Source organism: Anastrepha ludens, chromosome 6 (genome assembly GCF_028408465.1).
Source record: "Anastrepha ludens isolate Willacy chromosome 6, idAnaLude1.1, whole genome shotgun sequence".
Classification (NCBI taxonomy): Eukaryota; Metazoa; Arthropoda; class Insecta; order Diptera; family Tephritidae; genus Anastrepha; species Anastrepha ludens.
The window spans coordinates 26,521,426-26,538,627 of NC_071502.1; the positions used below are offsets into that span (position 1 = coordinate 26,521,426).

The 17,202-nt window shown below is 35.3% G+C and overlaps 1 protein-coding gene across 1 annotated transcript; it reads left to right on the forward strand.

Moving 5' to 3' along the window:
* The first annotated feature begins 10,308 nt into the window (after positions 1–10,308).
* LOC128867577 (uncharacterized) lies at positions 10,309–11,780 on the forward strand. The gene is made up of 5 exons (XM_054108944.1): positions 10,309–10,689; positions 10,751–10,804; positions 10,872–10,958; positions 11,105–11,261; positions 11,418–11,780. The coding sequence occupies exons 1-5, from the start codon at positions 10,624–10,626 to the stop codon at positions 11,603–11,605; spliced, it is 552 nt and encodes a 183-aa protein (XP_053964919.1). The 5' UTR covers positions 10,309–10,623; the 3' UTR covers positions 11,606–11,780.
* Positions 11,781–17,202: the final 5,422 nt, after the last annotated feature.

Sequence of the window (17,202 nt, forward strand, 5' to 3'; positions counted from 1 at the left end):
AAATGGAGGGACCTACAGTTTCAAGCCGACTCCAAACGGCAGATATTTTTATGAGAAGCTTTTTCATGGCAGAAATACACTCGGAGGTTTGCCATTGCCTGCCGAGGGGCGACCGCTATTAGAAAAATGTTTTTATTAATTTTGCTTTCACCGAGATTCGAACCAACGACCTCTCTGTGAATTCCGAATGGTAATCACGCACCAACCCATTCGGCTACGGCGGCCGCCTCATGCCCAACATGCATACCTCAAAGGAAAATCTACAGAGACAGCTCTTCATAAGGTTGTAAGTACGATTGAGAGGAGCATAGAACACAAACAATACTCACTAATCGCTTTTCTCGACATAGATGGGGTTTTTAACAATGTTAGCACAAGATCCATAATTGAGGCTCTTCATATGTTAGGCACAGACAGACATAGGTCTCAACGAATGGATACAGTACATGCTTAAAACTAGAGTAATCATCGGTGAAGTAGGCAGCAGCACGCTCTGTCAACAGGGGAGCGCCTCAGGGAGGGGTCTCATCCCCTTGTGGTTACTAGTTGTCAATAATATCCTTACCAAATTCAACCGTAAGGGAATTAAAGCAGTGGCGTATGCGGATGACATATTGCTTATGGTTTCAGGAATGTTTCCAACCATAATCAGTGAGAGTATAGAAGGAGCTCTAGGATTACTCAGCAATTGAAACACAGACTGAGGTTTAAAGGTAAACCCGAGCAAAACTAAACTGATGCTATTCAGTAAGAGAACCAAGTAACCAAACTTTAATCCCCCAAAACTAAACGGCGTTAGTCTTACGCTAACCCAAAAGCCAAAATACTTAGGTGTTATCTTAGATCCCAAACTCAGCTGGTTGTCCAACGTAGAGTACAGGTTAAAGAAATAGCACTTTACACGTGTAAGAGAATGTTGGGTAAAAAATGGGGTCTCCAGCCAAAACTATCCAAATCCTACACAGCCATTGTAAGACTAGTCTGATGGCCCGCAATAGAAAATAAATACAACCAAATCAAGCTGAACAAGATACAAAGAACAGCATGTGCCTGTAACTACAGGAGCGCTTGGCACCAGTCCTACTGAAGCTCTCAACGTACTAACACATCTTTACCATTAGATTTACACATAAAAACAATCGCTACTTGCAGCGCGGTGAGACTCAGAGACAGAGGAAGCTGAACAACAAGATCGTATGGTCCCAGCAAAATCCTTCTACAGGGACCCTCGCTGCTCAAAAACAAATCAGACTACACAGTCCCCGACCTTAACTTCAAGACAGACTTTTCGATATGTTTTCCACCGAGAGCCGAACGGAGCAAAGGAAAGGTGATTGGAGGATACGATATTGAAATCTATTCTGACGAGTCTAAGATGAACTGACTACGCCAGCGTGTTCCAGGCAGAACTACTAGCAATCAGAGAAGCATGTAAATCACTAAAACTCTACAAGGAAGTTGGAGCAAGAGTAGCTATCCTTTCAGACAGTCAAGCAGCTATCAAGGCCTTAGGCTCTAACTCTATTTCATCCAAACTAGTCTTACAGTGTAGAGAGGAGCTGGAATTGCTTAGTCATTGGCTTCAAATTACTATGATATGGTTTCTTGGTTATAGGAACATACGTTCATAGCAAGAAAAGGTTCGACACTAGACATCGCAGACCCCGCCTCACTCAGCACAATAAAAGCCATTGCTTCACACTATCATGCTTTAGCCGAAAGAAAGTGGAAGCTAACTACATATCTTACAACAAAAAACACATGTCGTACAAAATCCAAAGGACGAATTACCTATTACATAGGATGCTCTCGCCCAAGCTTCTCATGTATCACTGCAGCCAGACTCAACCTCCCTTTCAATCCCATCTGCAGAAGCTGTCAAGCAGAAGGAGTGAAGGAAAGTACCTATATACCACTACCTATGTGAATGTTCGATAAGCCTTTCTTGCAGCAAATTAATGAGATCTCAGACATCAAGATAAAGAATTTGCTGCGATACTTGGATCTCACAAAATGGATCTGACTTACACAAAAAAAAAACACGACATCATCACACGAGAACAGTGGTAGTAAGACGGTGTTGGTCGCTAATTAGGATTATTTCAGTAGAAATACTCAACCACTTCAACAACAACAACACCATCAACAACGTGTGAGTAATTAGTGTGCGTCTTGCTGTTGTTTCACAAATGGATGGCCCTACTGTTTTAAGCCGACTCCGAACGGCAGATATTTTTTATGAGGAGCTTTTTATTGCAGAAATACACTCGTAGGTTTGCCATTGTCTGCCGAGGGGCGACCGTCATTAGAAAAAACTTTTTCTTCATTTTGGTGTTTCACGGAGACTCGAACCTACGTCTTCCCAATGGCAGTCATGCACCAATCCTTTCGATTAGTGAGGCTGCCGCCCCGTACTAGCATGCGATGATTTTCATATTACTACTGCCTCTCCTTTCCCGTTTTCTTTTTCTCCGTTTTGCTCCTTCAAGTGCATCCTGCTTGCGGCCGTCATATAGCCCATCCTACTGCATTAGTAATTTGTAATCCTTAAAATAAGCTGGATATCACTAACGAATAGTTCATTTCACCGACAACCAATTTTTAAGTCTTACTGTAATTCATTAGATCTATTTTTTCTAGCCATGGATGAGACTTGAATTGCAAATAAATTTACTTGTCCCCCATCTGTAATATTTCCGTATATCACTGCAAACAATCCATCTGGTTTTAACCAGATTTTCACTTCAAACAACTTCGAGTGGGCACAAATTTAGTTTAATTCCCATTTCAACTGCATTGTAAACAAAACAGAATTGCGTTGGACTCATTGTCGGGTATGACTAACTAATATGTCTATGTATGCGTACCAGAGACGTCGTCAACAATTGGCTTATTAACAATGATGCCCGATGACGGCGGATGAATTCTTAATGAAACTTCGGAATCCCGGTTTTAATTTTTTTTTTTTTTAGATGTTATCCCGTTAAGGGAGATTTTTTATTTTATTTATTTATTCATAGTAGAAAAGTTGTCATCACCCAGCTTACGACAGTATTTTTTATTATTGAATATACTGACGGAAACTGTATTTTGGTTAACAAAACAAGCTATCACCTTTTGGACTGAAATTGAAGATTTGGTCATAAACGATAATTGTTTTCAGCATAATTTTTGCATGCCACACAACCCATCAAACAATCGAACTTTCTTATGCTTACCTCCTTCATCGCATTATCACATCTCCCCGGACACCTTGGAGCTACGATTTTACGCTGTTAGACTTATTTTACATGGAGTTCCCCTGAAAAAGTCGACAAATATAAGTAACACCCCTCGTATCATCTCACCGGCTACCTCAGAGCTCTCTTGTGTCTCGAATCTTGTAAGTTCACGTTGAATATTGCGAAATATAATCGGACAAATTTGGTTTTGGTTTAGTTGTCGGTTTTTGGACGAAATGAATTTTTAAAACCATTTTAAACCGCACTTTTAAGGCCAATGCATCAAAACGTTCTGATTGCGTTTATGGACGACAGACAACACGGCCTTCTAATGGGCCTAGAAGGTCAGAAATATAAATAACAACCCTCATATCATCAACTCCGTTAGACTTGTTTTATGGGATACCCTGAAAGGTCGTGTCAGGTACATAAGAAGAATAGCAACTAAACCATTCGGGACATAGAGCGAGAAACCTTCAGCAGAATAGTGGACAATTGAGTTCAAAAGATGAGCTCCTGCAAACCCAGTCGATGCAACCATATGAATGTAAACGAGTTTTTAAATATTGTAAAGAAACTTTTATACGAAGAGCAAAAACTCAAGACTTTAGAGCGTAAAATCCTACGAAAAATATTTGGTGATGTTTGGTGATTTATATTTTTGAGTCATATAGTTTTAAATCTTCTTCTTCCCCTCCGCGAAAACCGCTTACGCGAGTTTTTAAATATTAGTCTTCCCAAATCGAAAGAGACAGAATGTAAATGCTTATCAGAAAGTCTCGCTTTATAGGGAAGTTCTCAACAAACAAGACTATTTCTGAAAGTCTGCTAAGTTCTTTCAAACTCTTTCGGAAGAGTTTGAACTAATTTAAACTAGAAATCTTAGATATAAATACTAGCAATTGCCAAGTCAAATTTGCTAGAGAAACTCCCACACAGGTTACTGGATACGATCCCCGACGGGCGTTAAAATTTAAAACGTTTTTATTTGGCTAAAAGCAGTCCAAACGCATCTCTCATCATAGCAGCATAGAACTCTAGGTCCTTCCTCTATTTTCCTTCTTCTTGTTTCGAGCGATAACCGCTTAAGCGACTTTGGCCGAGTTTAACCACCTCCCATTATATATATATATATACAATAATTGCCGCGTACACTCTTTTTGGGTGTTTTGGCCGAGCTCCTCCTCCTATATGTGGTGTGCGTCTTGATGTTGTTCCACAAATAGAGGGGCCTACAGTTTTAAGTCGATTCCGAACGGTAAATATTTTTTATGACGAGCTTTTTCATGTCAGAAATGCACTCGGAGGTTTGCCATTGCCTGCCGAGGGGCGACCGCTGTTAGAAAAATGTTTTTCTTAATTTTGGTGTTTCAAAGAGATTCGAACCAACGACCTCTCTGTGAATTTCGAATGGTAGTCACGCACCAACCCATTCGGCTACGGCGGCCGCCTCCTATTGGTGAGATAAAATCAAGATTCAATTATTATGTGCGCTATGCCTCGGTCGACCGCGACCTCTGCTCCCTTGCCGGTTCCAGTCCAGTGGCATTCTCGTGATGCTATCTGGTGGTTTTCTCAATGTTTTGTTGCCTCGTTCGTTAATCTTGATGAAAGATTGTAGCGCTGTGTGATGGTATTAGAGGCCAGCCATGTTTCGCTTCCCTACAACAATACGGACTTCATGGCTGGTTCGAATATTCGTGGCGTAGTGCGCCTGGAGATTTGCAAACTCCCCCATACTGTATGCAGTCGCCCGAGTTTAGCCTGCAGTTGACATCTTCATCTGCTCCACCATCTGCCGTGATGATGCAGCCGGGGTAGCAGAAGCTTTCGACGAATTCCACCGGGCATCCGTCAACCAATATCTGCCTTTCGTTATTGTGGTTAACTCTCATGGCTTTGCTCTTGGCGATGTTGACCTCCAGTGCGTGCCAGCGCGACTAGTTTGTCCGCCTTCGCTTGCCTGCCAGAGAGTTTGTGAGAGAGGAAGCAGATGTCATCGGTGAAGTCCAGGTCTTCAAGATGTCTGGTGAAACTCCAGACGATGGCTTTTTTGTGCAGGGTCAGTTGGCTAATGATGTCATCAAGAACGATGGTGAAGAGAAGGGGCGACAGGGGACAACCTTGCCTTCCGCCTGCGTTGGTAGTGAATGGATCGCTGATATCGCCTTTGTGAAGCACTGCCAGTTCGGAGTTCTCGTAGAGGGCTTTGATGAGGCGAATTATCTTGGCGGGAACTCCCTTTTTACTCAGTGATTAATTTAGATAGTAATTTAACCCTCCGTTGGGCACCCGAGTCTGGCCAGACTTGCTCGACTTTGGACGTGAATTCAACATATTTCTATTATAGCTAACGGCTGGAACTTCATAAAATTAAATTTTCTATCGATTTATGGATATAAGTTTGTGAAAAACGAAATCCCGAGAATTTGGGATGGTCATCCCTAATTCAAATGAATGCTTGCCCTGCAGGGAATTTATCCTCTTCCAATGTAATCGTAGCAATCTACTTCTCTCCTGACCAGAGTTGTTCAATAATACCAAATGTCTAATAATAAAGCAATCGCATCTTTGTACGTCCTTTTAGTCGTATATAACTTTTTTTCAAAATTTTATAGCACTTAAGAAGCAAGAAATGCGCTAAGCTAAATTGCGATTTGATTTAAATAATTGGAAAATCGAAAATTTGTTCTTCTGGCCCAATACAATAACAAATGACAACCTGTGGCACTTGACACAACAACAACCGATCAATACAGAACTTAAAAAACGTATGTGGAATTGTATTGGCCATATACTTCGCAAACCATCTGACAAAATCGTTAGACGATCCATTACATGGAACCCACAAGGCAGCACACATACGGAAAGACCCGCTCATACCTGAAGAAGGCAGCTGGAAATCGAAATAGACAATCTCCAGCTAAGTTGGAACGAGATCGAAACTCATGCAAACGACAGAACAACTTGGAAAAAACTTGTAACGGCCGTTTGCTTCTTAACGGAACGATAGGAACTTGTATGTATATATATATACATAGTTCAACCTCTTAAACTGATTTTTAACAAATCCTTGGCCGAAGGAATATTTATCGATGATTGGAAGCTGACTTTGGTCACTCCTATTTTTAAAAGCGGTAATAAAAGCAATATTCTAAATTACAGACCAATTTCCAAATTATCTGCTGTATCTAAACTCTTTGAATGCGTTGTTAAAGACAAGTTATATTTTAGTGTTAAACGTCTAATTAATCCACGTCAGCATGGTTTTGTAGCTGCCAGGTCTACCTTATCCAACTTATCCGTTTTTTCTGATGATTGCCACGCAGGCTTTCAGAATGGTTTCCAAACTGACGCGATATACACGGATTTTTCTAAAGCCTTTGATAAAATCTCCCATACAATTTTAGTAACTAAATTGGCTTGTCTTGGTTTTCATTCAACTTTCCTCGATTGGATTCGGTCCTATTTAATAAAGAGATGCTGCACTGTAGTTATCGATGGTGTTTCTTCGAAACACTACACTGCCACCTCTGGGGTACCTCAGGGTAGTATTTTAGGTCCTTTGTTATTTATTTTGTTTATTAATGATATTTATTCGTGTTTTTCCTTCGCTAATTTTCTTCTCTATGCTGATGATCTAAAAGTGTACGCTGAAATAAGAAATTATAGTGATTCAGCCGCCCTACAGTCTGAGTTGAATAATTTATTTTCCTGGTGCCTTATTAATCGTCTATTTCTTAACATTGAAAAATGTCATAAAATCACATTTTCTAAGCTTCAAAACCCCCTCAGCACCTCTTATCATATCAATTATACATATCTTGCTTCGTCTGATGTGATAAAAGACTTAGGGGTCTTCTTTGATTCAAAGCTTAATTTTATCACGCACCTAAATTATGCCGTTTCCAATTCTCTTGCTATGCTCGCATTTGTTAGACGTCACTCATCGCACTTCACTGATCCATATACTCTTAAGATTTTATACTCTGCGTTTGTGCGGTCCAAATTAGATTATGCCTCTTTTATTTGGAGACCTTATCATGCAGTTCATATAAATCGAGTGGAGAGGGTTCAAAAAATGTTTGTGCGTTTCGCGCTACATTCACTCAATTTCTCAGACCCCAAACCGTCTTACGTCTCACGCTGTCGTTTGATTAGTCTCTGTCCATTAAGTGACAGAGGTACGTTCCAGGCAGTTTCTTTTATCTTCGATCTCGTTAATGGACTAATTGACTGCCCGTTTCTTCTAGAAAGAATACATTTTAATGTTCCTTGCAGGAACTTTCGCCGTGTCAAAATTTTTCATGTTGGCGTTAGGAGGACATTATATGGTTCCAAAGCGCCTCTTGTTAGAACGCTGTCTGACATTAACTATCTCGCCTCCCTTTTGGATCTAGACTTTTCCAGGGCGAAACATGTATTTAAGGGGGGAAGCTGGTCTAGAGCGCAAAAAATGAGCATATTTTATGAATTTATTTTGACTCAACAAAGGAATCAATCGAAAATCTGTGAAATAGGTTTAATAATATAGCTTTCATGGTACAAATACAAAATTTTTCGTCTGAATTAATTTCAAAATGGCCGCTGTCCAGCAGTTCTCCTAAGGCGCCTTTTTTTCTAGTGGGTCCATTGCCGAAGACGTAAACTCCTTAATTTTTGTCCTGGATCAAAAAATAAAATTTTTTTAGTTTCTATATAGCAACAGAAAGAGACGTACGTAGGATTTTTTCGATATTTTGTTTTTTTCGCGAAATGGTGCACGTTTGAACAAAAAGTTACAATTTTCACTATAAAGAACGACATAAAATTGTTGATTAAAAAAAAAACTATGTAATATAAATAAAAAATCCTACTTACGTCTCCGGAGAAAGGTATTTCGAATGTATTGTCAAAATTTCGTAAGAATCGGTAAAGATTTGTTCGAGTTATGTCTTCGGCCAGTTTAAAAAAAGTGATTTCGAGAAAAACGCGTTTAAAGTTGTAAGTAGCGTTCGGGGCATACCTGCGAGGCACTGCCGTCGAATGAAAAATTTGGGCATTTAGACATTTTTGCTGGCATCCCTCATTTGGTATATTATTTCTAAGACCCTAAAGCACCTTTTAAGACAAAAAAAAATGTTTCGATTTTTTCAAAATTCTAGACCAGCTTCCCCCCTTGAATCCCAATTAAAAAATTTTTTCCTTTGTAAGAATTCTAAATAATTACCAAGTATATTTTGTTAATTTAGTTTTCTAAGCTTTGATTTTGTTAATTATTTATATTTATATAATAGGACTATGAATAAGTTCGTGCGGTTTTTTTCGAAATTTGAAACTTTATTGACGTAAAATGGTTACAAATTTAATATTCAAAATATTGTCCATCGCTTACTACTACTTTTTCCCATCTTTCTGGCAATTCACGGATTCCCTTTGTGAAAAATTCGGTCGGTTTTGCCGCAATCCACGAATCGATCCATTTTTTGACTTCATCGTAATTACGGAAGTGCTGGTCAGCCAGGCCATGTTGCATCGATCGGAAGAGATAGTAATCGGATGGCGCAAGGTCTGGACTATACGGCGGGTGGGGTAGGACATCCCATTTGAGCGTTTCTAAGTATGTTTTGACCACTTGTGCAACATGTGGCCGAGCATTGTCATGTTGCAAAATAACTTTGTCGTGTCTATCGGCGTATTGCGGCCGTTTTTCTCGCAGTGCTCGGCTCAAACGCATCAATTGTCGTCGGTAGACATCCCCCGTAATCGTTTCATTCGGTTTCAGTAGCTCATAATACACAACACCCAGCTGGTCCCACCAGATACACAGCATAACCTTCAGGCCATGAATATTCTGCGCCGACGTCGATGTTGAAGCATGGCCAGGGTATCCATACGTTGCCCGACGTTTTGGATTGTCGTAATGGACCCACTTTTCATCGCCAGTCACAATTCGATGCAAAAAACCCTTTCTTTTGTGCCGTTGAAGCAGTTGTTCGCATGCCATAAAACGGCGTTCAACGTCTCTTGGCTTCAATTCATACGGCACCCAATGGCCTACCTTTCGGATCATTCCCATGGCTTTTAAACGTTTGGAAATGGTTGATTGATCAACTCCCAAAGTTTTTGCAACCTCTTCTTGCGTTTGAGCCGGATCTTGATCGAGCAATTCCTCCAATTCGGTATCCATGAACTTTGGCGGCGCACCCTCGCGTTCTTCGTCTTCCAAGCCAAAATCACCACTTTTAAAGCGTGCAAACCACTTCTGGCACGTTCGCTCAGATAGAGCATGCTCACCATAAACTTCCACCAAGATACGATGACTTTCGGCTGCTTTTTTCTTCATATTAAAATAATGAAGAAGAATTCCCCGCAAAAACACATTATTTGGCACGAAATTCGACATTTTCAAGTGTGGTAAAAATATTGTTGTTTACGCTTCAAATAAAAAACTTATACTGACGTTTGTGCCTTACGACAGTAGCTCTCCAATGAATGTTTGGAAATGTGGATCGATGGAATAATAATCAAGTTACGCCATCTGTTGTAAAACCGAAACGAACTTATTCATAGTCCTATTATAATATAAATACTCTGTAAGAAACTTTGTATTTTCTTGTCTTACTAAAATGAATAATCGTCCTCTTTAAGTTATAAGAAAATTTATATTTTTCTTTTACTCATTACAATTGAAGCTCGTTAATTATAAGTTTAATTTTACTTTGATTAATGATTTAGCATTAATCTGTTTTCATAGTCTGTAAGAAATACTGTATTTTTTAGACTATTAATTGAATTAAATAAATAAATAAATATATAACTGGCGCGTACACCCTTTTTGTGTGTTTGGCCGAGCTCCTCCTCCTATTTGTGGTGTGTGTCTTGATGTTGTTCCCACATACATAAGTATATAATTGGAAATTTGGAATTTTTCTTTCAATTTCTAACGATCTAGAGGTTGCAGGAACAGTTCACTCTTGCCCAAAATTGCACTATTTGTGTACTAATTCCCTAGTTGATATTTTCCCTGCAGGGTTTCATTTGCCAGCTGTAGTTACTCAATTCTATCTAGCACAAGCTCAGTCACAGGACTGATGTAAGTCGTCCAATAAGCGCAACAGCAGAACTCACAACTAAACACATTTACACACTTGCATACAGAAAACACAGTAATTAACCGCCACCAGCCAGATTCATAAGATTTCTCAGCGATTCGCACACGATCAGATGCGCAAGCGATAAAGACAGTTATCATTCAGAATTGGAGCTTGAAATTAGCAGCATTCAAAACGGAACAGAAATACGGAGCAAAACAATTGAGTTCATTTGCACTGGAACAGCTTTTTTTTCGCATAGAGTAAATTACCAGTTGCACTTTGTGGATGTAAATATTTTGGCGGTTAAGTTGTTTAAAATATTTAAAATGCATTTGAGCGCAAAAATGTTACCTACAATTACTTTTTCTACTGTGTGGCTATTGGCTGCAATTGTAAGAATTTTATGATGCCAAAAAAAACAAAAATATTTGCAAACTTGATTTTTTCTTGCAGTGTCGCGCAGAACAAAAGACCACAACGGATTGTTCTAAGTTACCTAAATCAATTGTAAGTTACGGCAGTTTTTGTTGGAGATACATAAATGTATGTATGTATCTGCACAATTTTATTTTAGGCGCCTCAAAGTTGCTGTCGCTTTCCGGAACCATTTCAGAATCCAATTTTGAATGAGTGCTACAATCTTCATAGTGACATTGGGCAGGTAATAAATATGTAGAACATGTTTACGGACATAAAAACTATTCGAGTATATATATAAATATATACGAGTGTATTAACAAATATAAGCAACCACTTATTTGTGAATTTTTACATGCAAAGTAAATTTGTTTTTTTTCTTGCATTTAGTGCTTCGTCGAATGCCTCTTCAACAGATCGGGCATTTGTCGTCAGGGTAAATGCAGCTACCAACGAGCCATCGATTACCTCGAGCGCGAAATTGCTCTGCAGCAATCAGCTTTTAAAGACATTTACAAGCGCGCATTCAAGAAGTGCATTGCGAAAGGTTAGTCTATGATTACACAAATTTCAGTAATTTTGAAATTTACTTACATACACATATAAGTATAAACTATGTATGTACATGCACATGTGCATATGTATGCATCCGTTGAAGTAAATTATTATTATTATAAGTTAAGTATATTTTTCTCCGCTGCAGCTAATGATGTACTCGGAAACATAGTGAAACGTTTCAGTCGCCATGGATGTCATCCTTTACCGGAAATCATCCGGTTTTGCGTGCGTAATGAAATGTTTACCTCGTGTCCAAAAAGCTACTGGAATGATAAAGTGGCGGGATGCAGTAAGAAACGGGACTTCATACGAAATTGCATAAAAGACAATTAGACGGCTGAGAGACCGCGAGTCATTAAATGTAAATTATGAGATTTATACATCTTAATATACATACATGCATATATATGTACGAATTTATACTTACTTATACAACAATAAATACTGATTTTAAGCAAAAAAGTGGAGTACAACGAAATAAAGTAAATAAGTGAAAATAATAAAGAATTGAAAGCAGCTTTAACAAAATATAATTAAATAAAAAGATTAGATTAAAATATGAAATTACATTAAAAAATTAAATATAAAATTAAACTAAATTAAAAAATTAAATCACATCAAAAAATTTAATTAAATAAAAAAATTAAATTAAAATAAATTAAAAAATTAAATAACATGAAAAAATTAAATTAAATTAAATTAAAAATATGAAATTACATTAAAAAATTAAATTAAATAAAAAATTAAATTACATGAAAAAATTAAATTACATCAAAACATTTATATTAATTAAATAAAAAAATTTTACTTAAATAAAAACTTAAATTGAATAAAAAAATTATATTAAACTAAATTAAAAAATTAAATTAAACTAAATTAAAAACTTAAATTACATTAAAAAATTAAAATAAATTAAGTTTAAAAAATAAAATTACATTAAAAAATTAAATTAAATTCAAAATATTAAATTACATTAAAAAAATTAAATTGAATTAAAAAATTAAATATAAAACTAAATTACGTAAAAAAATTAAATTACATCAAAAAATTTAATTAAATTAAGTAATTAAACTATAACCCTTATAAGTCTTTCGAAACACGAACTAAGGCATATAACATCTCTTATCACCGGCCACTGCCTTTTGGGCACTCACGCACGTCGGCTCGGGGTTCTTCAGAACGACCTGTGCAGATACTGCGAGGACGAAGATGAGGAAGTATCGAGCAGACATTTGCTGTGCAGTTGTCCGGGTCTAGCCAGAAGTCGACTCGCTCTTCTAGGCTCTCCAACAATTGACAATCTTTCAGTACTCTCGGACCTGAAAATCGAATCTCTCATCAAATTTTCGAAACGAATTAATATCTTTGATCAAAATCTACAATAAAAATCTCGGTTAGGTGGGGAAATCATTCAAAATAATGAGCTCTAGGGCAACACAACGGACCCAACTTGCGGTCTATGTGGTACTCCGATGCGGGGTCACCCTTAAACCAACCAACCAACCAATTAAACTATATCAAAAAATTTTATTAAATTACATCAAAAAATTAAATTAAACAAAAAATTAAACTAAATTAAAAAATTTAATTAAACTAAGCTAAAAACTTAAATTGCATTAAAAAATTAAATTAAATTAAGTTTAAAAGATGAAATTACATTAAAAAATTAAATTACATTAAAAAGTTTAATTAAATTAACTTAAATTAAAAAAATTAAATTACATTAAAAAATTAAATTAAATTAAAAAATTAAATATAAAATTAAATTACATAAAAAAATTATTTAAAACATTTAATTAAATAAAAAATTTAAATTAAATTAAATTAAAAATTAACTTACATTAAAAAATTAAATTAAATTACATCAAAAAATTTAATTAAATTAAGAAATTAAATTATATCAAAAAATTGTATTAAATTACATCAAAAAATGTAATTAAATAAAAAAATTAAATTTAATTAAATTAAACCAAATTAAAAACTTAAATTACATTAAAAAATTGAATTAAATTAAATTAAAAAAATGAAATTACATTAAAAAATTTAATTTAATTAAAAATTAAATAACATTAAAACATTAAATTAAAATAAATTTAAAACTAAATTACATTACAAAAATTAACTTAAATTAAATTAAAAAATTAAATTACATACATTAAGAAATTAAATTTAAAAAATGAAATTACATAAAAAATATAATTAAATTTAAGAAATGAATTTACATTAAAAAATTTAATTAAATTAAAATTTTAAATATAAATTTAATTTAAATTAAAAAATTTAATTACAACAAAAAATTTAATGAAATAGAAAAATTAAATTAAATTAAATTAAAAAATTAAATTACATCAAAACATTTAGTTAAATAAAAAAATTAAATTAAATTAAATTTCAAAAAATAAATTACATAAAAAAATTTAATTAAATTAACAAATTAAATTACATTAAATTAAACAACTAAATTAAATCGAAAAATTAGCTTAATTAAAACATTAAATTAAATTTAAAAAATTGTTTAATTGAAAAATTTAATTAAATTAAAAAATATAAATTAAATAAAAGCAAATAACTCAAAATTCTTTAATTATTAAAATTGTATTAAATTAAAGTAGATTAAAATACAATTAAAATAATTTAATTATGATAAATAAATTTATACGCATTTTTTATTTTTTATCTTATTAACGTATATTAAAGCATAAACATAATAACGTTTTGATATTACAACTACAACAATTTTAATCAAACTTTAATAGGACTATGAATAAGTTCGTGCGGTTTTTTTTCGAAATTTGAAACTTTATTGACGTAAAATGGTTACAAATTTAATATTCAAAATATTGTCCATCGCTTACTACTACTTTTTCCCATCTTTCTGGCAATTCACGGATTCCCTTTGTGAAAAATTCGGTCGGTTTTGCCGCAATCCACGAATCGATCCATTTTTTGACTTCATCGTAATTACGGAAGTGCGGGTCAGCCAGGCCATGTTGCATCGATCGGAAGAGATAGTAATCGGATGGCGCAAGGTCTGGACTATACGGCGGGTGGGGTAGGACATCCCATTTGAGCGTTTCTAAGTATGTTTTGACCACTTGTGCAACATGTGGCCGAGCATTGTCATGTTGCAAAATAACTTTGTCGTGTCTATCGGCGTATTGCGGCCGTTTTTCTCGCAGTGCTCGGCTCAAACGCATCAATTGTCGTCGGTAGACATCCCCCGTAATCGTTTCATTCGGTTTCAGTAGCTCATAATACACAACACCCAGCTGGTCCCACCAGATACACAGCATAACCTTCAGGCCATGAATATTCTGCGCCGACGTCGATGTTGAAGCATGGCCAGGGTATCCATACGTTGCCCGACGTTTTGGATTGTCGTAATGGACCCACTTTTCATCGCCAGTCACAATTCGATGCAAAAAACCCTTTCTTTTGTGCCGTTGAAGCAGTTGTTCGCATGCCATAAAACGGCGTTCAACGTCTCTTGGCTTCAATTCATACGGCACCCAATGGCCTACCTTTCGGATCATTCCCATGGCTTTTAAACGTTTGGAAATGGTTGATTGATCAACTCCCAAAGTTTTTGCAACCTCTTCTTGCGTTTGAGCCGGATCTTGATCGAGCAATTCCTCCAATTCGGTATCCATGAACTTTGGCGGCGCACCCTCGCGTTCTTCGTCTTCCAAGCCAAAATCACCACTTTTAAAGCGTGCAAACCACTTCTGGCACGTTCGCTCAGATAGAGCATGCTCACCATAAACTTCCACCAAGATACGATGACTTTCGGCTGCTTTTTTCTTCATATTAAAATAATGAAGAAGAATTCCCCGCAAAAACACATTATTTGGCACGAAATTCGACATTTTCAAGTGTGGAAAAAATATTGTTGTTTACGCTTCAAATAAAAAACTTATACTGACGTTTGTGCCTTACGACAGTAGCTCTCCAATGAATGTTTGGAAATGTGGATCGATGGAATAATAATCAAGTTACGCCATCTGTTGTAAAACCGTAACGAACTTATTCATAGTCCTATTATATTAAATCCCAAAATTATATTAAATTAATTCGAAGTAAATTAAGGGGCTAGGGATAGTCAGAGCCCCGAAAAATCGATGATTTTGAATATATTTTTTTTTTTGCTAGTCTATTGCTGTATTTTACAAAATAAAAACATTGCATTAGTACATTATGTTTCGACTTGACTATAGCAAAATTTCAAAAAAAAAATTATAATTTTTAAAGTTATCGCTGTTTGTGTGGAGCCCGTTTCTCCAGAAGTCCCTTGCAATCGGACAAGAGAAATTAGTTTTTTTAATAGATAATCTTATGCCTGATCGTAATTTTTTTCAAAATTAATTAAAATAATATGGCGGCCTCAGGAAATATTTTTCAGATTTTCGAGAAAAAAACCGACAACTAATTGTAACAAAAAATCGAAATTTAAAAAAAAAAATACTTCGATCAGGCACGAGTTTATGTTTTTCAAAAGCAGTATAAATTTTATTGAAATCTACCAAGAAGTTTTTAAGTTACTGTGATCACCAGTTAGAAAAACATAGTTTTGAGAAAAACGCATTTAATGTTTTGCTATCGGTAACATGCAGCCGCTGCTAGCTACTTGCTCTCGAACGTTCCGGAGCGCCCGAGCACCCTTTGTTAATTGTTGAATAATTCGGAAAAGAATTTGTCGGGTTCACTTCACATTTTCACACAATATTCTCAAAATATTATACTTTAAGAAAATTTTTTTGAAAATTCTAACCTCTAAAATAAAATCATATGAAATAAAATTATATAAAATAAAATTATATAAAACTAAATTGTATAAACTTAAGTATATTAAAAAAATTAATTAATTTAATTTAAAAAAATAGCGTAACCAATAATACGTAATATAAACATTTAATTCGCAATAAATTAAATTAATCTTAATACAGTTTAAGATTGTTTTTTGATTTTATCTACTTTCACATAAAATGAACAGCTAACTAATTTCTTCAATTGATTTTAGCAGCAACCTCAATTACATTCACGATGGAGCGTATAATGAGGTGGCGCCTATTGTAATACCGTTGCTTTGCGCAAGCAAATGTGGCAATAGATCTCCTATATACGCCACTTCTATTCTCGACTAACGAAAAACTTGCCTGTGAAAGCAACAACAAAGTTCTCGAGCAAGATTCGCCGCTAACTAGTTTGATTATAACTCAAGGCGAATTGAATACCTTTTCTCTATCAATCTTGGTTATGCCTCATAAACCTGATACAGCCCATTATTTTACAAAAACAAATTTAATTTTAGGCAGCTCTATTCCAGCGCTGTCGGTGGCCGCCGTAGCCAGCGTGAGTTGGTGCGTTACTACCATTCGAAATTCGGAGAACGTTCTTTCTTCCTGACATTTTTCCAGCCTCTTCTAATTAAAATGTGATGTTTATAATGATGTAAAATATAATATATAATTTTCAAAAATTAGTTCAATAATTCACTCAGTTCTATTTAGCTTTACTTTTTTTTAATCATCTGGTCACATTGTTGGCGATTGCGATTATTGTTGGTGTTGGATATTATTCGTGTGTTCCTTGTGCGTTTGTTATTTGTGTGTGACGTTTTTTCACCTTATTTACATGTTTTTCAAAGTTTGTTCTTCTCCATCGAGCAGTCAAATCTCTCTCGCGATTGGGTGGCTTTAGATATAAAAAAGCACTAAAATGCCCATTTAAGGAATAGAAAATACCAAAATTTTATTTAATTATTTAAAGAATTTTATATTCGTGAATAATTTTCTTTACTATGTGCATTTTTTTAATAACTTTCAAACTTATGTTAAGAAAATTAAAACAAAAGGCCGAAAAACACTTTTTTACTATATTTTCAAAAAGGTCGTTATGGTTTCTTCAGTATTGTCTGGTTTTTTCCCTATCTC

What these genes read in the sequence shown, in the direction of transcription:
- LOC128867577 (XM_054108944.1), top strand. Translation starts at nt 10,624, where the DNA reads ATGCATTTGAGCGCAAAAATGTTACCTACAATTACTTTTTCTACTGTG. An exon ending in TGTGGCTATTGGCTGCAATT is followed by an intron (nt 10,690 to 10,750) that starts GTAAGAATTTTA and finishes TTTTTCTTGCAG; the next exon opens with TGTCGCGCAGAACAAAAGAC. An exon ending in CTAAGTTACCTAAATCAATT is followed by an intron (nt 10,805 to 10,871) that starts GTAAGTTACGGC and finishes ATTTTATTTTAG; the next exon opens with GCGCCTCAAAGTTGCTGTCG.